General features: G+C 42.6%; 1 protein-coding gene and 1 long non-coding RNA gene across 5 annotated transcripts in view; one reads left to right on the top strand and one right to left on the bottom strand.

The window, feature by feature from the left end:
* LOC149468524 (uncharacterized) overlaps positions 1-8,330 on the bottom strand; it is a 34,212-nt gene extending 25,882 nt beyond the window's left edge. Inside the window, exon 1 of the long non-coding RNA XR_016311701.1 lies at positions 8,233-8,330. This is a non-coding gene — a long non-coding RNA (uncharacterized LOC149468524). The remainder of the gene's footprint in view (positions 1-8,232) is intronic.
* The window catches only part of MAST3 (microtubule associated serine/threonine kinase 3), a 282,906-nt gene that overhangs the window by 849 nt on the left and 255,462 nt on the right, over positions 1-26,595 (top strand). For all 4 annotated transcript variants that reach the window (XM_089670052.1, XM_089670050.1, XM_089670047.1 and 1 more), the window contains exon 2: positions 25,637-25,668. In XM_089670052.1, coding sequence (XP_089526178.1) covers positions 25,637-25,668 — 32 coding nt within the window. The remainder of the gene's footprint in view (positions 1-25,636; positions 25,669-26,595) is intronic.

Here is a 26,595-nt window from a genome sequence, read left to right as displayed (position 1 = left end):
TTTATAAATAAAATTAAATAAAACAAATTGATTAAAAGGTTAGATTAGGATTTGGGAGAAGGGATCAGTGAAGAATATGTCATCCATCAAACAAAGATGAAAGTGGGCACTAAATGTAGAGGTGAGAGTGAACCAATGCTGGTATGCTTGCTGATTTGAACTGAAATCCAAGAATGAAAAATGATAAAACACTAAATACTGGTACAAAATTATAAGATATGTACACAAATACCAAAAGTCTGGCTAAAATGGAAAAGCTTTGAGGAGGAGTTTGAGGAGTATCAGAAACCTGACTGTGTTGCGAGCATCAAAGGGTACACTCTGTTTTGAGATGACAAGGTAGGTAGAATAGGGGGGAGGGATATGCCTGTATGTTGATAATGATCTGAAAGTGAATATGAGAAATGACATCACCAACAAGACTAGTTATGATGCAGAGTCTTTATGACTGGAGTTTCAAAAGAATGTCATAAATGTTAAATTAATTGTAAGTGTATGCTTTAGGCCCTCCAACCTCAAGGTTTATAATTTCTTTAATATATTGCAGGATATTTTCATGGAATGAAATGCTCTGTTGGATCTATTCATCTAAAAAACACAGAGCTGATTGCTGATGTGGAAGTTAAGGATAATTTGGGTAACAGTTCTCACAGAGTAATTACGTTTGCAATAAATTACAGGAAAGATAGATATGGGGTTTGAGAAAAACACTGCATTTCAAGCCATCTTTAATAAGCTGTGCTTCCTACTGTATGATACTAAATGGGACCAAATTTTCACAAAAACGAACACTCAACTTAAGTGGAAGTGTTTTAAGGACATATTAAAAATATTAAAGGCATTAACCAGTGCATTCCATTGGGAAGTAAAATATAAAAGAACAAATCTTGTGTGGCCAAATTCTAGTGTAAAAAACATAGAAATGAAAAAATGTCCTTTCAAATTTTAAGACGGTGGGTTAAAGGTAAATTGGGATAAATCACAAATTTTGCCCATTGACCCTGAAGCACATTGGATGGCTGACCCCACTCTCCCCTTGGAGATTAAATACCTGGGCATCATTATCTCCTCCTCCACATCTGACTACAGCACCTTAAACTTGGTCCCTTTGTTGCAAATTATGAAATCTAAACTGAAGGCATGGACGAATCTACCCCTATCCTTAAATGGACAGATTATGCTTTTTAAAATGAAAATTTTGCAAGCCCTATTGTAGACATTCTCTTATTTAGATCCCCAAGAAATCATTAAAAATTATTTATTCTACTCTAGTCTTTTTACTCTGGGGCTCACACTATCTGAGGTTTAAATTAGCGGTACTTCAACAGCCCTGGCAACAGATTGGTTTGTCATGTTCTGATCTCTGTAAGTATTTTATGGCTGCTGTTATCCCATGCCCATAACTGGCTGGTTGCAGATGAGTCTAATGCCTCCATAGTTCTAGATGCATCTTGCTTGGGTTCTTACGGGACTTTGAGAAATCTTTTCTAATCAGGGCCCACCGCTTCTCTCCCCTTGATGACTGCATTGAAAGCAGTACTAAAAGCTTGGTCGGTGGTCCATGCGGGGCAATCTATTCTCCCCGCATAATCCTCTTTGGTTTAATCTCCAGCTGTCTGAGGTTCTTTCTATTCCTGATCTGAATATCTGGGTGGCTAAGGACATTAAATACATTGATCAGATTTATACAGGGGGAGTGTTGAAGCCCTTTGATTGTCCGAAGTGATAGTTTGATCTCCTAAACCCCCATCTGGTTAGGTATTTACAGTAACTCCTAGTCCTATATACCTCTGTCTTTGAAAGTCTTCTCAGGAATGATACCCTAAGTAAACCATTATCCAACATATATAAGGAATTGCTTCCTTCTGTACATATGAGGCTTGAGGCCCTTCGAGATAAATGGCTGGTTGACTTCCCAGAGCTGGATGGAAAAGATTGGGAAGAGATGTGTAAATGTTCCTTACTACAGTTGGTATCTGCCAGAGGTAGGTTGATACAATTTAAAATTCTGCACAGAACTTATCTTGCCCCTGTTCAATTGCACAAGATTTACCCTACTGTCCCTTCTGACTGTAGGAGGTGTCCTCACATTCAAACTTTCTGGGAAGTTGTGGCATCTTTTATTTCCTCCATAACTACTAAACAGGTGCTTCTAACAGTGGATGTGGGTCTGCTGGAATTGGTGGACCCTCTGGCATTCCATAGAGTTTCTAGGACTCTCCTGGGTCTACTACTGTTTAATGCCAGGAAAGCAATTGTACTCAAGTGGAAATCAAGTGGGTAGGAAAGGGTTTGTGAAAACAGACTAAAAAAGGTATTTTATGCTAAACTCAAGAAAAAAGAAAAATTATTGCTGGCCACAGAAACTAATCACGTAAGAGATGTCATTTTTGCAGTTTAGGGTTCACAACTGAAAGCGGTGCTGATTACTGATGAGCACATTTTATTACACGAGTCCTGAAGATGTCTCATTGCAATATTCATAAATACAGCCATTGAATAACTACATGCTACCAACTTTATACATATTTAATATTGATGAACTTAGCAAACCACTGGAATAAGGAACCTCTTCCTTTTTCAGAACTTTGGCTATTTATTTTTAATGTATGACATTTTTTTTGGCTGCATAAAAATAAGCATAGGTTTGCATCAAATAAAAATATGTAGGTTGCATCATATTATTAGATTTTGCAAATTAACTCTTCCAGCTTATATCACTAACAGTCTATGCCACCTGCATATTTTATCCTCATTTAATGTTATAAAACATTTGAGGGTGGTGCACATTCCCTGTCTTGTTTTCTCATTGCTATGAGTTTTTTTCACCAATGTGTGAATGAAATTCAGTCCTTTCACACAATTATTGATTGTTATACTCGCTTAGCAATTTGTGAAAATTTTCACATTTTGGATCTAGAAATAATTTGAAATCTTAATTTTCAGTTTACAAACTATATTTAAGAATAGAGATTCAAATTTGAATGCTTGCACATAGTTTATATTGGAAGCTATAACGCTTTTTATTAGTGCTTAAAACTGAAGTTTAGTTAGAAAAAAAAAATTCTCTACAACTTTAGTTATATTGCTTATCTGTAATTCAAAACATTAACGATAACATATGAAGCCATTTATAACTCTGCCCCAAATTACATCACCAATCTTGTCTCCAAATATCACCCAAACTGTACTCTCCGCTCCTCACACGACCTTCTGCTCTCTAGTTCCCTTGTCTCCTCCTCCCATGCTCATCTCCAGGACTTCTCCAGAGCTTCCCCCATCCTCTGGAACTCTCTACCCCAATTTATCAGACTATCGTCTACTCTGATCACTTTTAGGCGATCTCCGAAAACATCTCTCTTCAGGGAAGCCTATCCTGCCCTCAGCTAATAATGGAATCTTCTACTCCTCCTACGAGTCCATCCCCCACAGTTACTACCTTTTGTACCACTAGCCCCTCCCTCCTAGCTTGTAAGCTCCAAGGAGCAGGGACCTCCTATCCCTCTTGTATTAAACTGTATTGTTGCTGTATGGTCTCCCTTTATATTGTAAAGCACTAAGCAAACTGTTGGCGCTATATAAATCCTGTATAACAACAATAATAATAATAATGAAGTACTGTGTGTGTGTACGAAAATTACTTTGAGTGTATTTTTACTGAAAATAAATATTATAAACATTCGTGCAATTATCATGACATGACAAAATTGCAACTACCGATCAGAAAAAAAAAAAGACTAAGACACTTCTGCCTTCTCTTCTCAGAAAACACCTGCAAACCATTCTCGATTTCAACACATTAGTACTACATTTCATATTCCTCCAAATTATAGCTTGGATTATCTCCAAGCTACTGGAGAAGTCCTTATAAAAACCCAATGTTGGATCTGGAGTACAAATCTAGGTCTCCATATCCAGCATTTACAACTCCCTAAATGATCTCTAAGCATACTCAATGAAACACTTGAATGTAGCCAAATGGGATTTGGACTTACCAACAGAAGATGAGAAAGTTATCATTGTTCACTGATGGTTAGCCACAGGCACTTTGCTTGGAGATTACTGGACAGCAACATCCTACAACCGAAGTAAAGGCCCAATTCACAGGAGAATAGAATTAGAGAATCAGTCAGTTTGCAGAGTTGCAAGCTGTGGTAATGACTTTTTTCAACCCATATAACTATCTATGCTGAAAGCTTGGCAGTTTTTAAAGGATGGATAGTTTGGATAATCACATGGTCGTCCAATGATTAGGTACACATAGAAAAGTGGTGTGGGAAATCTGGAAGCAAATCTGGAAGAAAAAACACTCCTGGACCAAAAAGTTGGTCATATTGACACTAGTGTGCCCCTATTCTTCGACTACAAGCACTACAACAGAGTGACAGATGTGGCTGCAGTTTTTCAGTTGATACTGTCTTTATGAACTTGCACAGATCAAGTCACAAGGCTTCAATATACTCTAGAAGCTCATTATTGCTTATGGCATTCCCAGATATATCCAAAGTAGCAAGAACTCACACTGTACCGGAGCAACAGTGGAGTATGGACAATGGACCAAAAACTCTGGAGTGTACTGGCTGTGCCTCATTCCATACCATCCACATGCAGCTGGCTTGATTTAAATATACAATAACAGGTTATTGAAGGACATTATACCAAGCTTACACATACACTCAGAGGATGGGATCAGGTCTTCACAGGAAGGTGGAGGCTTCGGCACAGATTTCACAGATGAAATTCAGAAGTTTTGTATTTATGTGAGGTTCCCCAAAGAACAGATCCTAACAGGTACTGGTCACTGCTTCCCATGACAAAGAAACAATGAATGATACATCTGAAGCAGAAGCCTATCTAGGCAAAAAAGAATATTACAGGAAGGTATGAAATTATCTGCATTGGCAAATAAGCTTCAGGACAATGGTTGGGACTCTGACCTGTAAGTTGACATTTCTCAGCCAGAGTGTAGTGCCGCTGGCCTCTGTCTAGCACCTTGTGTTTCTTCATGGCTTCAGAGAGTCGGGGCAGTCAGCCCCTCTCTTCAGCAGCAGACCGATCCCCGGAACGGTAAAGACCTCCCTGCTGAAGTGCTGGCAGCCAGACAGAGGTTCCGCAACCTCAGCTCCACAACTACCAACAACTCTTCCCTGGAGATTGTGTGGACCCACTATGTAGGTTTACTTTGCCTGACCAACGCATGTCCAGACCAGATGGAGGTCTGGGACCTGGTTAATCTACTTTTTAGGGGGGAGAAATGTGACAGATCCAACAGGGACAGGGTCTTTTGGAGGGGACTGTAGGCTAGCCTTTTACCTACTGACCATGGATCCTGGCATGTGAGGGGGCTCTATTCTTTGGAAGGTGTTTGCCTTGGGGACCTTTTGAAATAGCTTTACGTACTTATTTAAATATATAATTACAAACTCTACAAAAAAAAACAAGTTTTCAAATTTCTATATATTTAACCTCTTGGTGTCGGCAGAACGCAAATGTGCGGTTTCCCGGCGTCTGGGCCTAGACGTCGAGCAGCTGCACATTTGCGTTCTAGTGTGCGCTCCCAGCACACATGTTCAGTACCCATGGAAAGGTCCCGATCAGGGGCGGACTGACCATTTGGAAACTCGGGCTCTGCCCGAGGGCCCGGGGTCAGTAGGGGGCCCCATGAGATGCCCCTGGTACCTTTCTCATAGGCTTTTTTGAGTTTGGGCAAGGACACAGGGGCCCCATGATCCCTTATTGTCCGGAGGCCCCATGAGTTGTCAGTCCACCCTCGATTGGAACCTGCCCCATGAGATGCTCCTGGTACCTTTTTCATAGGCTTTTTTGAGTTTGAGCAAGGACACAGGGGCCCCATGATCCCCTATTGTCAGGGGGCCCCATGAGTTGTCAGTCCGCCCCTGGTCCCGATCTCCTCTTTCGATCGGGACCTTTCCCGAACAAGTGATCGCCATGACAGCAAATCACGGCGGTCACATGACCCTAAAACCCCGCCCCGCCTCCCTGCTTCTGTAACCCTTAATGGGCCGGGAGGTGCCAGCTCCAAGGGGTTAGAGCTAGCTACTCTCTTTCAATATTCAGCATTCTATAAAAATAAAGAGGTTTTTATGTAAATCCCATTTGTGCACACAGCTACTAAACATGAATTTGTACTGATTACGTTTAAGGTGGGACACACTCTCACAAAATTAACTACATAGAGAAGCAAAAATAAAATATTAAACTAAGATGCATTATAACTATAAAAAAAGAGAACGGGAAGTACCTTGTAGCTGGTACTTGTAGCACCAAACAAAACCACAAAATTATAGTTGCCACTCCCAGCAGGTGCAGCACCATATTAAACCACAAAAGCTTATAATTGTGTCCCTTCCTGAAAAGACCCTTATTATCATCATAAATGAAAGCTGCCGGTCTCTTTATTCTTGTAGTTTAAGACATTAGATATAAAGCAAGCTTAAATAGCTTAAAGTGTTACTAAATCCACAACAGTAAAATTAGTCTGTATATGCAGTAAAGCATGCTTGTTATACTCACTGTGGAACCTAAGGGGTTAATCCTCTGCATTGTGTAAGAAGGCTGTTTGATCCTTTCTTCTCTGTTCCTCCCCTTTTTTAAGCGACCACCTCTTATCTCCAGACTGAACTGTAGGCATGCACATGCTCAGTTTGGTGTGTATTGCTAGAGAGGGTTTTTTTTCATGGGAGATTGCATGTGATCAGCACAGGGCCAATCAGCACTGTCCAGACAGAGGTCAGGGGATTTGCATCCTTCTAGAGCAGAAAGAAAACTTCTTCTCCTAAAAGCTTTAGCTAGTGCTGGGCTGGACACTGATACAAATCACAAGACAAAAGGTATTTGCTAGTTTATATTTACTAAAATAATTGCACTTCCATGTTCTGTGGACTGTGGGAGAGATATAGTGAATGCAGGGTCCTGGGTTTAGGAACATTGTAAAAACAAGTCTGCTGTTTGTTCAAAATATTTTCAGTTAGTGCTCCATAAAAACAATAGGCTTATAGATATGGACGTTTTTTTTAATAAAACAAATATTTAAAAGAAGTTAAAGTGGTTCTAAAGCCTTAAGTATTTTTACCTTTATGCATTAAGGTAAAAAACCTGTGCTGCAGCTCCCCCCCCCCCCCCCTTTTTTCTTACCTGAGCCTGATCTGATCCAGCGATGTGCACGAGAACAGCAGCTCTAGCCGATGTCTCCCTCCTCAATGGGCAGATTGATAGCGGAGTGCTGGCAGGGGACCCCAGAAGAAGAGGATCGGGGCTGCTCTATGCAAAACCATTGCACAGAGCAGGTAAGAATAGACATGTTTGTAATTTTAGTTTAAAAAAAAAATAAAGGTTTATTATCACTTTAATTCATATATACAGCACACGGTATATGCATAATATTTCCATCTCTGATCTTTTACAGGTATATCTAAAAAAGGAAGATCATTGACAACAATATCATTATCTGTAACTTCTCATAAATGTACTTAAAGCAGAACTCCTCTCCAGTGGAACTGTACCCACACTGCATGGGTTAAATGCTTGTTTTTGTCTAGGGGTATGGAAAGCGAAGATATACTTACCTAATCCGTTGATCCTCCAAGTGCAAGAACGGTCCCTGTCACTACTGCCCCCCCACATCCTAGTGGTCTTGTGAATGGGCTGTTCCTGACATAAGCACTCCTATAGACCGGCTCCGGATGTGAGGATGGCAGGAACAGTCCACCACTGGATATGGGGGAGCACTGTTTTCTAGAGGATGGGTTAAGTAGAGCTTTTCCCTGAATCCTTGGACAAAACAAGCAGTTAACCCATGCAATGCAGGCACAGCCCCACTGCATGGGAAAATAAATATTTTGACCAGAGTTCTGCTGTAAGGTCATTTATGAGGTGTTCCAGATAATGATTTCGTTGTCAATGATCTTTCTTTTTTGGATATACCTGTAAAAGAGATCACATAGATGGATTCATTTTATGTATATACTGTACATGCATACATGTCAGGATCAGAGGGGTTAACAAGCTCTTATCAGACAGTTCAGTAAATTTAAAGTCAGCTTTGTCAGCAAACATAAAAATAACAGGCTTTGTCTTCAGATTTAGCTCATGCAAGACAGATAAAGCTTCCCATCAGTACAATACACAGTCCAATATACTGTATATATAAGTCCTTGTGTGTTCAGCCAAAGCATGCACAGTATTCAGAGTCCCACTACAAAGTAGACTCACCAAGCAGGTAAATTCAGACAATTGAGTCTTTTCAGGCTGCATGTGGCTCTCCTCTCCATAGACAGCAAAACCAACAGCCAACACACTCTCTGTTCAGCTGATTAATAAGCTGGACTGAAGGGGAAGTACCTGCCCTAAATATCATCTGAAGGTAATTATTCAAGTTTCCTTTAAAATAGAGGAACTTGAGCAGGAGGTTCTAACCTCCCTACACAACAGTTAACCCCCTCTTGACCCTGGTTCTCTGGAAAGTGGTTTGGGCCCTATGCAACCGAAATGGCATTCTGGCATATTGCCATAACAACTCTGATGTGGCAAATGCAGTTTTCTCTTTCGACTTTTGGAGAGTGGAATCTGCCAGTAACCCTTTTTCAAATTAAGAGTAGTAATGTGCTGGTCCGGTCCTAATTTTTCAATTAATTCATCCACCCAGGGCATTAAATACACATCCAGTTTGGAGACTTCATTTAACTTACAAAAATCATTACAGAACCTGCCAGGCAGGGGCGGACTGACAACTCATGGGGCCCCCAGGCAATAGGGGATCATGGGGCCCCTGTGTCCTTGCTCAAACTCAAAAAAGCCTATGAAAAAGGTACCAGGGGCATCTCATGGGGCCCCCTACTGACCCCGGGCCCTCGGGCAGTGCACGAGTTTCCAAATGGTCAGTCCGCCCCTGCTGCCAGGTTCCATTTGGCCCTGGCAATAGCATTATGAGACTTGACCAACTACTTAAGGATTCCTCAATGATTCCCAGCTCCAACATATTTTAAGCTCTGATGACACAATCTCACAGCGAGCTTCGGATATGCGGTATGGTTTAATGTTTGCCTGGACACCAGGGTCTGTGATGATATTGTGTTCAATCCAGGGGCGGACTGACCATTTGGAAACTCGGGCACTGCCCGAGGGCCTGGGGTCAGTGGGGGGGCCCCATGAGATGCCCCTGGTACCTGTTTCATAGGCTTTTTTGAGTTTGGGCAAGGACACAGGGGCCCCATGATCCCCTATTGCCCGGGGGCCCCATGAGTTGTCAGTCCGCCACTGGTTCAATCACATTACTTAGACCTGGCAAGTTTGAAAAAATGTCTTGGTTTCCCTGTGATAATTCCCAGGACTCCTGTTTTTGAGAAGGAGAAAGGGTCTCTGCAATCCCTAATTTTCTTATACCAAAAGTTTTATTAAACATGGTGGGAAAAACATACAAACCATGACAACTCATATGATACAAAGCAACACCAGACAACAGAGGACAACAAAACACCATACAGAGACACAGGAATACACATATAAGGTCCACACAGGGGTTCAGATGGCACATTATAAGGCAGAGGGCTGCGAAGCCCACAATCACGTTATAGAATACATAAGATACATTCAAGAAAAGCATCAAAAACACAGAGAGAGCCTCACCCTCTTGAGGAAATATTTTCCCTGAGAGTCACAGAACTATCAGATAACAACAAATGGCGACAAATTGGTCTATCTTAAACAAACAAAGTGGAAGAAGGGAGAAAGAAAAAAGTAAGAGAAAATCCAGAGTGGGCCAAGGGGTCAGGAACCCCAGATTCCCCCACTCCAGAAAAGACTGAAAGAAAAAAGAAGAGAACAGAGGGAGGATAGAAACAGACCAGCAAAAGAAAAGAAGTTCGCCTGAGAGGAGAGCCAGAAGATATGACTCCCTGCATTCCCTGCTTTTCTAATCTGATCGTCTGGGTTTTTCTGGACTTTCTGATTGACTGTCAAAACCTCTTTCACAGTCTTGGTCAGATTAATGTGACATGATAGGTCTGTTAGGGTTTTCTCTTTGGGGTCTGGTAAACCTTATAGTTAACCTTATCTACTTTTTCCACTATTTCAAAGGGTCCCTGCCATTTTGCAAGAAACTTGCTGTCTACTGCGGGCACTAACACAAGCACCCAAACTCTCTAACCTTGGCAGACCGGTTGTACACTTGACTCTGTGCCTTTTGTGCAGGCTGCAAATTTTCTCTAAGGGCATGACTTTTGCCATTCTGTCCTTCATTTGTGCAATGTGTTCCGCTACACTTTGATAAAGGGAAACCTCTTGTTTCTATGTCTCTTTCGCTACATCCAGTAATCCATGGGGGTGTTTCCCATAAAACAACTCGAAGGGCGAAAACTCAATGGAGTCTTGGGGTACCCACTGTATGGAAAACAATAAGAGGCAGTAAATAATTCCAGATATGACCATCTTCTTCAACTGCTTTTTTAAGCATAAGATTTTGTTGTCGCTCCACTAACCCAACAGTTTATGGATGATACACTAAAGTCTGCAAGTGCTTAATCTTAAACCGTTTACAGATCTACTTCATCCTTTTAGACACAAACAGGGTACCTTGATCAGTCAGGATCTCCAATGGGAGCCCTGTTCTCTGAAAGTAGGGCCCTTCAAATGAGCGCTAAGAACATCTTCCTGGGAGCCCTCGAGATCCAACAGGTCTGGCTCAGAGGAAGGAGTCTCCAATTCCAAACTCTCAAATACCATCGAAGAACCTAGGTCAGTCTCTGCAGGTTCACATATCATCCTTATTCATAAGCTGGAGTCTGGTATTAACTCTCATCTAAGAGTTTATACTGTTTAGGAGAGGCCTCTGGACCTTTCAACTGCTGTTCATACAAGTCCCAAAATATGGGGCAATCTCGCCTGATAAGCAAGTCATGAGACAGTGCCGGGATCACCCCAACGTTTAGTATGTAGCAGTTCCTGCTGGTGTGAACAAGGTTAGACAAACCTGATAATCTTTGACGTCACCATGATGACCCCAACCTGTTCTCCTGGTATCAGCTTTTCCTGCAGACTGAATGGAGCAAGGTGACCACACTCCCTGAGTCAAGGAAGGCTACAATCCCTTGTCCACTGACTCGCACCACACACTCATGTGGATTCAGACTTTTTGTAGCACATACGGTATAAGCATACATAAATCAATGTGGACTCATGTTGCACTCCATTGGCTCCTACTGCTTTGGACACTGGGCTGCCAGGACCCAGTTGGCAGCAAGACCAACATCAAACCACATGGGGTTCTGTTTTCTGTTCGAGCACACATCATGCTGTCAACAGGTAGCATCTTGGTGCTGGAATGGCCAGCCCATCTTTGCAAAAGAGCCCTCATGGAAGTTTCCTGCACAGCTGTATTGTTTAACCACGGTGGCAATCTTGTCTAGGGACTGGCTCTGAGATACCCATCAGTGCTGGTCCTTGGGAAGACCATGGAGAAACCGGTTCAGGGCGACCCTCTCCACAATTTGATTGGGTGTCTTCTCTTCAGGTTTCAGTCAATCCTGGAGTAGGTGCATTAGATGATAAAGCTGTGCATGGGCAGGTCATCAAAGCATGAACTCAGCTCGCCCTCAAGGCAACTGTCCTCCCCAGCCTGGCTAGTATTTCCACCCTTAGTAGTTTATAATCCCGTGCTGACTCTGGGGACAAGTCACAGTATGCTTGTTGGGCATCTGCAGTCAGGAAAGGAGCCAGGACATCCACCTAATGTTTCGCAGGCAGTCCTTCTCTTGCTGAAATCTGCTCAAAAAGTGCAAAATCAGCTTCAATATTATCTGTGGCCATCATCTTTTGTAGAGCCTGCTGCACAGCCTTCTGCGGGTCACCCTTCACAACCACCTGGAGCCACTTATCATGTTTAGCCTTCTGGGTCACTACCTTCTGTAGACCTGCAATTATTAAATTGGTAGGTGTTTTTCTTCCTTGTTGAGCAGCGGCTGCCTGAGCATTAGCCACTGCCAATTGCCTAATCAGTTCCTCCATTGTTTTTTCAGATGCTTTTATAGCCTGTGTGGCTTTAACCCAGGACATGGACTGGCCTGCACTCCATACACTGGCCATTGCATCCTCCACCAACTTTCAGAGATGTAAAGAGGCTCTTGTCAGACAGTTCAGTTAACTTAAAGCGGAGCTCCAGTCTCCCCACAAAAAATTAAGTCAGCAGCCACAAATACTGTTTCTGCTGACTTTTTTAATATAAGGACACTTACCTAATGAAATAGGAGAAGGGATCGGTGCAGCGCTAGAATTAAAGAAACCATAAAATAAATGCTCGGTATAAATACCCTAAAGGTATAGGCAAAGGCAAAAAGAAAGAAAAAAAGAATATAGTCCACTATTCAGTGCACAAAAGTCCAAATTCCCATATCAATTGCTGTAAGGGATGTGTTGCAATTCAGAGGTAGAGGTCCTTAAAACAAATAGATTGCGCACTCACCAGAAGTGCGTATAAAATACGCATGTAGAGAGATATATGTACTTCAAAACATCTCGGTCAATAGGGTTCTGGTCAGATCGCACTCTATCTTCTCCTCCGTCTCACCGTGATCAATAATTCCCAGGGTTCGGACAAGGCGTCAAAAATCCCCTTGGTTCATCCAGACACTGTGGAAGGTGGTGCTCTCAGAGAGAGCCCAATAAGGGACGCCACATGGTGTAGTATAGTATGAACAGGTTTTATTCACAAATAGGATAAAAAAGGATGCTACTGACCATAAATGTAGTTGGCCACAGATGGTGGCTAGATGTCCATGTGCTGTAGCCCCTCTGACGCGTTTCGTGCGATGCACGTTCTCAAAGGGTGCAGGGGTGCACTGAAAGATTCAGTGGTGATATTACCCGGAAGTGGGAAGTAGAAACGGGTACTTGTCAAAACCGGGCATCCACTCCCCACCAAATAGTGCCAAACGTGGCAGGGGGGATTTGTGATGCAAATGAGCGGAACTTCCTCTTTGGGTGAAGTTCAGGCTTTAATGTTTGCTTTATTTGTCAGCAAACATAAATAAAACAGGCTTTGCCTTCAGTTTCAGCTCAAACAAGGCAGGCAAAGCTTCCCTTCAGTACAATACGCAGTTCAATATATAAGTCTCAGTGTATTCAGCTCCAGCACACACAGTATTCAAAGTCCCACTAATAGGCAGGCTCACCAAGCAGGTAAATCTCAGATAATCTAGTCTTTTCAGATTGCATGTGGCTCTCTTCTCTGTAGACAGCATAACCGGCAGCCGGCTTTGCTTTCTATATTTCAGGTCCAAATGATGGTCATGCTTTACATTGCTTTTTACACTGCAAACCTCTCTGTCATGCCTACTGTACCCAACCTCCCCAGCCATCCCAAACTAATCAGTTATTCTAATAGGTGTATATAGGGCACTATTTTGAGCATCTTCAGTCTTGGAATACAGACCTATTCAAGTATGTCAGTGCTCGCTGTGCAAGGTTTTTTTCCCATAGAGGTTAAAATTAAGGACTATGCCATGGCTATCTTCTGAGACAAACAAGCAGGTAAGGCATTTTTAATGCAGATTAGTTCAAGGAATGGATTACTGTATATTTTATGAAATATACAGCTGCTCTCCAATTTCAGGATTCTTCCCCCCACGCCATCACACACGCACTGAATTTGCCCCCACCCCCTTGGAGGAATGCCCCTGTAAAACTTTTTTTAAATCATTTATTATGCATATGGTTTTTAGCTGTCTTTGGCCCTGGCATGTCGCTGTGGCCCTCAATGATGATAATGATATAGTGACATGGGTACTGTCCCTTGCATCATTCTGTGAACACAATGCAGCTGGAGAATGATAAAAAAAATGTTTTATTGGAGTTGAGCTTTTAAGCAAAACTGAACTATGAAAAATTGCATGTAAACAAACAGCAGAGCTGTGGGTGTTGGATAGGGTAAGGAAGGATCTGAGGACACTGGGGACACGTTAGCTGAGTAAGGGAGAGAAAATGAAGAAGAAAAATGCTAGAATATAGTCAGTACCAATGTGCAAAGGTATACTGCTTTCTAATAAGAAATCACATCTAATGTTGGGTGTCCTACATGTGTGGATGCTGCTGCGTTATGTAGAAATATTAGTTACGTTTTTTTACATTTTAGAATGGGTTGCCTCAATATATATTTTTAAAGGGTACTTTGGTTGAAAAAGGGTTGAGAGACACTGCTCTAGAGAACATCCAGCCTAGGTCCATGTAGCGGTCTCACTCCAGAGAAAGACTTCAGCCACATCATCAGAGAAGACACAGATCCAATTCAATTGCTTGCAGACATTCACCTCCTAGAGCTCCCAATCTAGAGGCTGTGAGTCTTGCTCCAACAGAACTCTACAAGGCAAAACGGTTTCTCAGGAATGTTTTTTGGAAGCAACAAAAGATAGAGAAGCAGATAATTAGTATGTGTCTTCCATGCTCCTTAAAAAGCTTTTCTAAATCCATTCAGACTTCAAGCTTGTCCCCCACCCCCCTGGAAGCAACTGGCAACCACAGTCCAGTCCCAGAGACCAGCAGATCATAAAGTTGTTCTAAATGTTTCAGGATTGGACGATACCAGTTAGGGTTCCTCTCCAGAAGAGGGTGGTGGATGTTTTGACTTTTGACTTTTTTTCCAGCTTTGCATAAAGTAGTTAGAGAAGCACTGTCATGGGAAGATACAGTAGCGTAACCTGTAAGGAAAAAGTTCTTTAAAACCTTAAAAAGTAAGTTTTTACCTTTCCGTTTATTGAAGAGATAAAGAAGATACTGAAATCTTTGAAGAATGGGCTAGGGTGGACAGAAAATCATCTGTGAACAAAGCTCTGTCCCTTTAAGGAAGAAGAAACTAAAAAAGAATTAAAAGAAATTAAGAATTGAAATATACTGTACCTCTTTAAATGGATACAGCCTTAAAGTGATTGTAAAGACATTTAAAAAAAATAAAATAAAAATGTTGTACTTATCTTCTATCTTCTCTGTGCAGTGGTTTTGTACAGAGCAGTACTGTTCCTCCTCTTCTTAGGTCCCCCGCCGCTTCTCCTGGCCCCTCCCTCCTGCCAAGTGCCCCCACAGTAAGCAGCTTGCTATGGGGCACCCATGCAGGCTCGCTCCTGATTCACTGCTCTGTGTATCTTTATTCACACAGACGTGGCTTGGCCGTGCTCCCCCCCCGCTCTCTCCTCATTGGCTCACCGACTGTGATTGACAGCAGTGGGAACCAATGGCCAATGAGGAGGGAGAGACCCAGGAGGTCGATTGAGATGGCCAATTGAGGGAGCTAGAGGCTCCAAGCGCGTAGCCTGCCTGTCCCACATCTGTGCCTCCTGATCGGACTGACCCTCCGCCCAGGGGCGTATTTGCCATGAGGCAAACAAGGCGTTTTCTTAGGGCGGCACTTTTTAGGGGGTCAGTGTGGTGCCGCAGCCCCCCTTCCAACAGAAGGGACACTTAGTACAGGGGCGGGCAGGGGGCTGCTGTGTCTTACCTGGCTCCGTGTCCCAGTCCCACGACGATCCAGTCCAGGAGGCGCTGCTGGAGGAGGGGTAGAGAGGTCCGCAGGTCCGGTGTCTTCATTTCCCTGGACGCAATGTGTGGGCGGGATGACATGCCGCCCCTGTCATCTGGCCACACCCTCTGGATCACTGGACAACCTATGGCAGCTTGTACCTCCCTCTGCAAGCTCCGCCTCCTCACCGGTGATTGGGCACCAGAACTGTAGCTCAGGAAAGGCACACAGGTGACTAATCACCTGCGAAGAGGCAGAGCTTGGAGAGGAGGAGCCAAGCGGCAGCGCGAAGATCGAGTGAGGGAGCTGCTGGAGCAAGTGAAGAAGACAGCTGACTGGTAAGTATGCCGTGCAGATGGTGCTGCTGCAACCATGTATGCTGGCTGTGGATGGGAGAGGGAAGGAGCCTAGGCTGGAGCAGGGGTCAGCAAGGTAAGTGTCATTGGTGTCAGTGGGAGGAATTGGTGTCACGGATACCAATGATGGGGCACTATTCCTCCCACTGACACCAATGATGGGGCACTATTTCCCCCCCACTGACACCAACGATGGGGCACTATTCCTCCCCCCCACGGACACTAATGATGGGGCACTATTCCTCCCCCCACTGACACCAACGATGGGACACTATTCCTCCCACTGACACCAATGATGGGGACACTTTCTCCCACTGACACCAAAGATGGGGCACTATTCCTCCCACTGACACCAATGACGGGGCACTATTCCTCCCACTGACACTAATGATGGGGCACTTCCTCCCACTGACACCAATGATGGGGCACTTCCTCCCACTGACATCAATGATGGGGCATGATTCCTCCCAATGACACCAATGATGGGGCATGATTCTTCCCACTGACACTAATGATGGAGTACTATTCCTCACACTGACACTAATGATGGAGTACTATTTCTCACACTGACACTAATGATGGGACACTATTCCTCCCACTGACACCAATGATGGGGCACAATTCCTCCCACTGAGATCAATGATGGGGCACGATTCTTCCCACTAACACAAACGATGGGGTACTATTTCTTCCACACTGACACCAATGAAGAGGCACTATTCCTCCCACTGACACTAATGATGGGAAACTATTCCTCACACACTGACACTAATGATGGGGCACCATCATTGGTGTCAGTGGGAGGAATAGTGCCCCGTCATTGGTGTCAGTGGGAGGAATAGCACCCCATCATTGGTATCAGTGGGAGGAATCGTGCCCCGTCATTGGTGTCAGTGGGAGGAATCGTGCCCCATCATTGGTGTCAGTGGGAGGAATAGTGCCCCATCGTTGTCAGTGGGCGGAGCTCTAATAGGAAGAGGTGGAGCATAAAGAGGAAGGGGTGGGGTTTGCAGATGAAAGGGTGGGACACATTTAGATGCGGGGGGGGGGGGTGCCTGATTGTAGTCTTGCCTAGGGCAGCAAAAAAACAAAATACACGACCGCCTCCACCCTGTCCTGGTGACGTCACTTCCACCGCTGTGCTCCAAGCTGGTTGTAGGTCTCCTCCTGTACAGACGCCGCTGGATCGGCTTCACAGCACCATTACTCTACAGAACAGACCTCCATTGGGCCTTCACACATCTCCATCAGCCCAGCATACACACCCCATACCACCGGTGGTGCCTGCAGGACGCTCATCTCTCTCACACACAGATGAGCTTGTTTTTTTATTACTCTTGTGAGCAGGGGCGGACTGACCATTTGGAAACTCGGGCACTGCCCGAGGGCCCGGGGTCAGTAGGGGGCCCCATGAGATGGCCCTGGTACCTTTTTCATAGGCTTTTTTGAGTTTGAGCAAGGACACAGGGGCCCCATGATCCCCTATTGCCCCGGGCCCCATGAGTTGTCAGTCCACCCCTGCTTGTGAGTGTTTTTTATCCTTCACCGTTAAACACAGTTTTAATTACTGCACTTAGATGGACTCCTCCTGTTTCTTTCCTTTAATTTATTCACATCACCAATGTGACCTAATTAGTAGCAACATTATGTTAAATATCTAACTGCATTTACTGGGAATTTTTTTTTTCTGTGCAAAATGGAAAGTGCTTGGTCACCTCATAAGTTGTAGAAAGGACTCAGTGACTTCACAAAGTTCCCCAGCACTGGTAATTTTTGGGATTGCACTGGCCAGAGGCAAACTAACAGTGTCAAATAGTTACAAAGCTATACAAACAGGGATCTCTGTTTGTTACAAAATACTAGAAAAATAATTTATTAGATTCCGTTGTCACATGCTTGAGTTCTGGGAACATTCTCATTTTGTATGCTTCACATAAAGGCACTTTAATTATTTCCCTGCACAAAATACTGAACTTTATCATTTGTTATTGATAGTTAACCCCACTAAAGTTCCTATATTTAATTATTTAAAGTGTATTTAATTACACATTTTGATTTTTTTCAGTTTCTGTTAGCAAATTTGTATCAATTTATTTGTTGGCCACTAGATGGCAAGTTTATATCAGTTTGGGATTACAAATTCGTCAGTGAACTTCAGCTGTGTGTGCAATGTCTGATAGCTGTGTTAGATATTATATTAGGTGCTTACAGGCAGCTAAAACATACATTTTGGGCACCAATTCACAGAAAACTATTGGGGAGCTGGAGAAAGTGCAGAGAAGGGCAACCAAACTGATAAGAGGCATGGAGGAGCTCAGCTGCGAGGAAAGGTTAAAGGAATTGAATTTATTCTCTCTTGAGAAGAGGAAATTAAGGGGGATATGATCAACATGTATAAATACATCAAGTGGTTCATATAGTGAACTCGGTGTAGAGCTATTCACCCTGAGGTCATCACAGAGGACAAGGGGGCACTCTTTAGGTCTGGAGGAAAATAAATCTTCAGACACGGAAAGGTTTCTTCACAATGAGAGCTGTGAAAATGTGGAATAGACTCCCTCAAGAGTTGGTTCTGGCCAGCTCAGTGGATTGCTTTAAAAAAGGCCTGGATTATTTCCTAGATACACAGAATATAACTGGATGCTAACATTTATAGGTAATGTTGATCCATAGAATATCCAATTGCCTCTCTGGGGATCAGAAAGGAACTGTTTTTCCTGCAAGAGCAAATTGGTCCATGCTTTGCTGTTTTTGTTTTTTTCTGTTTTTTTCTATGGTTGAACTAGATGGACATTTGTCTTTTATCATCCAGACTAACTATGTAACAAAATCATATAAATTGCTCCCCCCATCCACACCAGTTGACAAAGACTGTAGTGCTTGATTTGCTTAGGGAATAGGTCCAGTTCTCTTCTCCCCAGCATTAAAGTGTGGGTGGCCATTTTTGAGGATGACATCAGCAAGAGGGACAGATTGTCACAAACAAAACCAGCAGGGAGGAAGGAAGAGCATTGAGTTGTGGTATAAATGTAGTATTGCTCTGTGTTAGCCCATCCCACAGACAAAAAATGGGCACTAGAGCCTTTATCAACTGGGCAATAGTCAATTTCAAAGATATTCTAATTAAAACTGTCCTAATGAGAAAAAATATCTGGAAGCATATTAAAAGTATCTACTTTTTATTTAGGCTTTGATAGTAAATGCATCAGCACACATCAATTTGTATGTCACTTACTGAAATCTATTCTATACCACACCGGCCTTTAGAGGAACAACTGCCCAGGGTGCCTAAGGTTTTGGGGGCCCTCTACATTCAGTAGTTTACTGAGACTAGATACAATGCACACTCTTCAACAGCTCTGGTCTCCTGGTGACTGCCACAGCTTTCTGCCTTTGGTCTGCATCTCTCATCTCTAAGCTGCAGAGAGCACTGAGCAATTTGCCTTATTCTGCACAGTCTTCCAAGTCTTCCAAGAAGAAGGCCAGCTGTAGGCCAGAGCTACCACTCATCAGGTGAACATCAGAGCCATAGTAGTCAAGTCCTCAGCAGCTGCAGTCATTGAGTACCAGCAGAGAATGTCTCCAGTGAGCAGTGTTTTGCTTTGTAGAGTGATGATTTAACAGGCTGCACCATTGAACAATGCATTCACCCTACGCTCCATACAGACTTCGGCTCAGTGCAGTGTCCAGCCACTAGATATAGGGAAGGAGTCAAAGAGCTTCCCTGCCACATTGCTCCACAAGTCCTCCCATTTAACTTACCCACCCCAGCCATAGTGCCTTCATCCCACCAATCTCTTCCCCCTAGTCACAGCATCTCCTTCTCATCCACCTCAAAGAACGTATTTCCTACCTCATCCTCTGGTCACAGTGCCTCCATCTCACCCACCTAAACCCATAGGCTACAGACTTGCTATTCTCTGTGACACAATGAGCAGAAGACTGGTAAACTATACACACCTTTGTTTAGTGGCAGAAGCCAATGCAATATTGGAGTTCAATTTTCCTATCTTGCTAAAAATAAGCAGTTTCAAATTTGTTCTTTACTGAGTTTGTCTATGTTGGGCCCATCAAAACTGTGCAATAGGACATTTAATATCAGCACTTTAAAATAACAACAAGTGTCCAGTCCTTAAAATATTTTAATTGGAGAAGTGGTTGGAAGGCTAGACCCCAATATTGATGTCTCTATTCAGAATTTTGAAGTTAAGACAGTTCTCATAAGACTGAGGAGACCAGAAAGGCCTCTTGGACATTGATAAAATGTATAGTAAGAAGAATAGATCACCACAAGCGTAGTTAAAAGTTAAGTTTTAGTCATAAAACTATGTCAACGAGATTCAGTAGTTCCCTCAGCATGTTGGCTTACAAAAGTTCCAGCATACGGGATAAGTCAAAGCTTAAAAGGTATAAAGATGAACTTTGGCCCCTTGTTAAAAAAAAACAAGTCAGCTACAAATACTGTAGCTGCTAACTTTTAGCAAAAAGACACTTACCAGTCCAGGAGTCCAGCACTGTCTTTATCCAGACCAGTTCTTTGCCAGGCTTTGGATCACTGACACCGTCATTTTGGATGTGGGATCTGGCTGTAACTTCCTGTAACTTCCTGCTGTTTCGCAGCCAGCTTCCCACTGCACATGCAGAAGATTGAGCTATGCTTTCATATTGGTCCTGCAGCCTCTTAGGAAATGTGCTGTGCCCCAGGAGGTTGAGGGCAGGCAGAAGGCAGGCTAAGCTTCCATAATTCTCGCTTATGTCAGAAATAGGTACCCGTTCCCAGAAAAAAAAAAACATCAATATTATTACAGTAGTTGGGGGGGAGGAGTGGAACTTTCCCGTTTTAAGTGAAGTTCTTTTTTAAGATCTATATATTTTAGTGGCAATTACAAAAGTGGCAATACAAAAAAAACTTGTATTCTCATAGTAACGTCATGTTGATTGCATAAATTCATTCTAGAAAACAAGTAGTCAGAGTGGTTGGAGATTGTCAGGGCCATGTTGACCAATGTTTTGGTAAACCATGAAATGCCATTGCTTGTTGAGACCATTATACGCTATATTGTAGATTATTGCTTCACAGCACAAGCATTTGGCAGTCCCACAGCTGTAATTTTCTTCTGTATGCTGATGTGGTTGAAAGTCTCTATTTAAAAAGGGATCAGTTGAGAGGATGTGCCAGTATTTACTGATTTACTGAGTGTTCAAAATATATTTATAGCAAGTGTAGTACCAGGTGATGAAATTTTGTATATTCTGACAATGTTATTTTTGTTGTCTCTAAGATGTTTGTTGGAAAATGTTTATTCTTAACATTTTTATCTAGTTTTTATATATCCAAATATATTTAGATTGTTTTATATGAATACTTATACATACTCCAGCTTTTATTTTGTATGATCTTTAATTGGGACAATTATGCGATAACATTTTTCTGGCACAGTTTTATAATTGTATGCATGAGTTTATGACCTGTGACTATATTACATAGTAAGTCCATCCAGTTCAACCTGTGTGGTGTGTGTGTTAATGCAATACCCTTTCCCATATCCCTGTATATTGCGTTCGCTAAGATGCCCATCTAATAATTTTTTTTAAATTACCGACACTTCCTGCTGACATCAACAAATATGGAAGGGAGTTCTGCATCCTTACTTCTCTAATAGTAAAGAACCCCCTTACACAGTTTAAGGTTAAAATACTTCTCTTTCATCTTCATTGCGTAGCCACGTGTCCTCTTAAGTGACCTGAGATATTGATATACTGTATGCCATATGAATCTCTTTCCCTAAAGCATCTGCATTGGGATATTTTATGAATAATAAAAAATGAACTTTATACTACATCTGTGTCATTCTTTTCCCGTTTAGGATATTATACACTCAGACCGGGTTCACACTGACGCGGTGCGGAATTCACACCGGTTTCTCTGCAATTTCCGCAATGCATCATAATCGCACCCCGTTCATACAAACCGCTGCAAGTTAGCAAAACACGGTGTTAGCAAAACTCGGGTTAGCAAAACACGGTGTGATGTGCAGAATCGGATTGCATGGCTGTGAACACCCATGCGATCCGATTCTGGTGCAGACAAAAAAAAACTGTCCTGCTTTATTTTGGTGCGGATGTGGTGTGATTTGAGCCAAACAAAATGTATGGCTCAAATTGCAATGCATAGAAATCGCATGTGATTTGCACAGGAATGCGGTGCAGTTCCTGTGCAAATCACATGCGATGTGCATCAGTGGCTTAAGAAAGTCTCTTTCTAGCCAGTTTACTTTGTTCAGCAAACACTTCTGTAATGCAGTTGTCTGTATTTCTGTTAGCATCCAGTGGACAATTCTCTTTTATCATGCAACACATCGTATCACACTAGCTTCTGATCAGATGGACAAATATTTCATAATATCGCAATATTGTTGTAGCAAACACCACTGTAGCTTCAGAAATTTGCTGCAATATTTCTTATTGAATTATGTTTTGAAGGAACATAACAGTCAACATGCCTATGCTGAGGTTTAAGACAACTGTAAGGATTAAATTCCTTCCTTACATTTATTTATTTATTGACAGGTTCATAAGTTTACCCTTTCGTGGATGTAGCGCAATAATTTAGGCTCCATGCACATTTTGTTTAAGCTACTAGAAGCTGTTAACATTTTTTTCTGCTCCTAGAAGCTAAATAGTGTCCATGCACACTATTTTAGGCTAGTAGTGTTTTTCAAGCTTCATCGTTTAGGAGCAGAAAAAAATTAGTTTTCCCAGCAGAAAAAAACGCTAAATGCTACTAAAAATGCTCCTAACAGTTTTTTTCCCGACATGTAAAATGGTAATAAAACGCTAATGCTCCTAAACGCTACTAAAATGCTACTAAAACATGCTATTAAGTACTTAAAATAGTGCTCATGGACGTGCAATACTTAGCAAACAAAAAAATGGATTAAACTATTGCAGCAGTCCTAAACTTGTGCAATGTGCCATAATACATAAATAATACAATTTAAACGGACCGCGCATCAGTATTAAACATATAACCATGTGCATATATTTCAAACAATAACAGACAGCATAAGTTTCCTTTAATAAAGTCCCAAATAGTGCAACAAGTGCTTGTGCTCCAGCCTAATTGAAGTGCTTAGTTTATCGGTCAAATCAAAGTGCTCCACTGTGCTCAACAAGGTGCCGCACATGGACTAGAACTCACCCTTAGCCGATGACCATCTATTTCTAGAGTGGTCTATAATGCTTGTGGGGCATTCCCCAATGGAACAGTTGTCTCCAGATCTCTGCAAGTTTAGTATAGGCAATCAACAAAAAAGCAAAGAAAGAGGATATCCCATAGTGTAAAACTGTAAGATATTTTATTGAGAGGTAAATGAATAAAAATCTCACTCACAAATAAAGTGCCTATGCCCAGCACCTGGTGTACTCAGCCTTATTGATCCTGATGTGTGGAAGCCGCTATACTAAGCACTCCTCAGAGCGGCATGCATTCCATAGGCCGGATGTGACATCAGTGGAGGTTGCGTCATCAAACCTCGATGCGTTTCGATCAAAGATAGTCTTCAGGAAGTGCAAAATCTGCCATATTGCTAATGGTATTTATACCCATTGGCTGGATGTTCATTTATTTTGTGCAAAACCGCAATATTGCTGAGTACATTTGGTGTTACTTATTAATGGGCTTACATTTCCAACACAAACGTAACATGGCTACTCCTCTCTTCTAATGTCCTCACTGCAGATCCCCCATATGTGGGTTCTCCAAATTAGCTTTTAAGGGCCTAGCCCGAAGTGTTCTCTTCCTCTGGCTACATACTTACATGTTAGTATACCTGGGATAGCCTATTCCCACCACCCACTGCCCCAGGCTTTTGTGGCTCTAGCTTATATAGGGCATACTAGCCCCACCCACTATACCCACCCAGGGAAGGGACCACACTAAAAGGGATATTAACCTCTACTTACATACTGGCCCACTCCCCTATCCCCATGTAAAAACACCACATTATGCCTGTAAAAAAACACTTGTTCAGAAAAGTAAAAAAAATATACTCGCCTTACAATCAGCTTACGATAGCAAAGTTTTGGGCCCCCCTATAGTCCTGCACAGCCAGGCAATACGCATTTTCCATTCAGACTTGCATCCAGAAGACAATAACCAATCCTTGAACTTGTTTTTTGGATTTTATTGCAGAATTAGAACTTGGATAGGGTAGGTGTGTATGGAATGCCCGCAGGTATGGCAACAGAGAACATTCTTTATGAACTATGTACTTTCTGAACTAAGTCTCTTTTGGCAGCAAAAGAACAAATTCTTCTGCTTTGAGAGCTAGCCAGCATCTCCTGTAGTACCACCAAAGACCCTAGATACTTCTGATCCAGCTGTTCTGGGTGAATCTCTGGGTAGGGGATCCAATATCTGTCACTTTAAGAGAAGACAGTCCTAGGTAGTAGCTAATCCAGTATCCCACCAGAGTGCTTCTTCTCCTTAATAGCCAGGGGGTGTAAGTCTACTCACTCAGTCCTTCTCCTATGAGCTGTTGGGTTAATGGCTACTCTCAGGCCTTCTGCTGGGCTGCTCCTTCCCTGCTGCATAGGTGGTCCTCTCTCTGGGGGCCAGTGAAGTCCTGAGCTTTCCTCCTTCCATGCTTGTAGGTGAGCCCCTTCCCATCGAGGCTCCCTCCCAGGCTCCTGCTCTCCAGCCTCTCACTTCCTTCCATCTTCCACCCAAATTCTCCATCTCCTGTTACTGAGCAGGCTCTCCCACTCTTAAGGGTTGTCCTGGCCCCCTGCCAAACCTCCTGTTGGGCATTGGCCAGGTCCCCTTGAGAGTGCAGACCAGCCACTCCTTAGCTCTGCCCACTGCTTTTGGAACTTTCTCTAAAATTCTAGAGCAGGAGGAAATCTCAGAAAGCTGGTCTGCAGAGCCTCTCAGCCCTAACCGAAATTTGAACCCCTGACTATTACACCTGGGCTGCTACTCAGCCCTTCTAACTGATAATTAGAACTCTAGTTCCCCCTAACCTTGGTATACTATGCATTCTTGGAATTTCCCTGGATGAATCATGATTTTACTCTCTCTAGTGTAGAAGCCTGGAGTGATATGAGTACATTTTCTAGTTTTTCTCCACAGATGTGTTTTTTTTGTAACAACTTAAAGGAGAAGTACAGCCAAAGCTCGATTGGCTGTAACTTCTCTTTGGATCACAGGAGTGTGGTTCGATCTGCACTCCTGTGACTCGTTTTCAGCCAATAGCAGGCTAAAGTTCATTGTTGGCTGATGTCACTCAGCCAGTACAGGCTGGGAAAAGATCCCAACTTAAAAGTTGGGATCCACCCAGATGTCTGGACTGGCACCTGGCTCAGCCTCTCATCAAGCCGCCGAGAGCCTGAGCCAGCTGCTCTTGCCCCTTCCACAGTCCAGTGCTCCAGGGAGCGCTGGGTAGGGCAGAGCAGACAGCGGTGACTGACAGTCCCCACTCTCTGCTCAGGGCTGCAGGGATTACTGAGCAATCAGACACCCTCAGAGCCGGATGGGGACAGATGCAGCATCAGATCGATGCTGCATCCCACTAGGTAAGTATAATTAAAAGAAACAAAAAAAAAACACTTCTCTTTTAAGAAAAGAACGACTGAAATATAACAGATGAAACCATAAGCTTTGCAAACTTTTTCTGGAATTACAGATACTGTATCAATTATATTTTATAGTGGTTTCACAGTCTGTGGTATTCATAAATGTCCCTGTTTTTCTCTACAGAAAGAACTGAGTTTGCCACGTCAAGGGTGTATGTAAGTAGAAATACCACTTTTCCAATTGCCAAAGGCCAGAGTATGTAATCTGCAATTCATGAGTATCCAGCAAGATTGCTAGAGGTCCAGCAAAAGGGAACCATACTATCTTATGTCATGAATTATGCAAGCAGAAATAATACTTAACAGATAAATTAATTTTATTTCTTTTTTAGACATCTCAATCAAATTGTGAATAACGTTCCACTTTACAGTATATTTCCACTTTTGCAGTCAAATATGATAAAATCCCATTATATGTTTGTTATGTCGTAACATTCAGACAGCACATGACATTTTTTTTTTTTATCTTTCGTGCCGATTAGATGTTTTTCAGGAGAAGGCCACATAGTTGACTGCAGACATTTCTAAACAATGTCAGAGCCTGCATGTCCCAATAGAAAGCCTTAAGCAGCCCATGCACACATTCGTGGTGGATGGGGGAATCCTCCCTACTGTGCCTTTTTGTATTCTGACAGTGGGGGGGACTTTCCCACCATCATAATACATTAATCAGTGCTGATTAAGCTACAAAAATCTGATAGGGCAGTTGTGCAGAAGTTGATCGGTATATCGACTTCTGTACAGCCACCCTGCCCATACATGGTTCTAAATTCAGCCAGTTCAGTAGGTTCAAGCCATGTATGGCTGGCTTTAAGAGTGAAAGTATGCTCTCATTAACAGAAAATGCAAGAAGCCTACTTTCTAAATATTTAACCAGTTGTTAAGATATACAGTGTTTACATCTAGTTTATAACTTATAATGAGATCTGCTGGCACACTACAGGCGATTAATTTACATTTTTAATTTTATTTAAATATTTTTTTGAAGTCATGCTATGTGAATAGGAACATGTAACACATATTTAAGTATTGTTATGACATCTTGGCTGCAAAAGTAAAAAACACACTATAACTTTCCTTTTA

The sequence above is a fragment of the Staurois parvus genome, unplaced genomic scaffold (genome assembly GCF_062004578.1).
Source record: "Staurois parvus isolate SC_StPar_1 unplaced genomic scaffold, SC_StPar_1.0 ptg000086l, whole genome shotgun sequence".
NCBI classification, from domain to species: domain Eukaryota; kingdom Metazoa; phylum Chordata; class Amphibia; order Anura; family Ranidae; genus Staurois; species Staurois parvus.
Note: the sequence above shows the minus strand (reverse complement) of the source record. Positions and strands in the feature narration are given on the sequence as shown.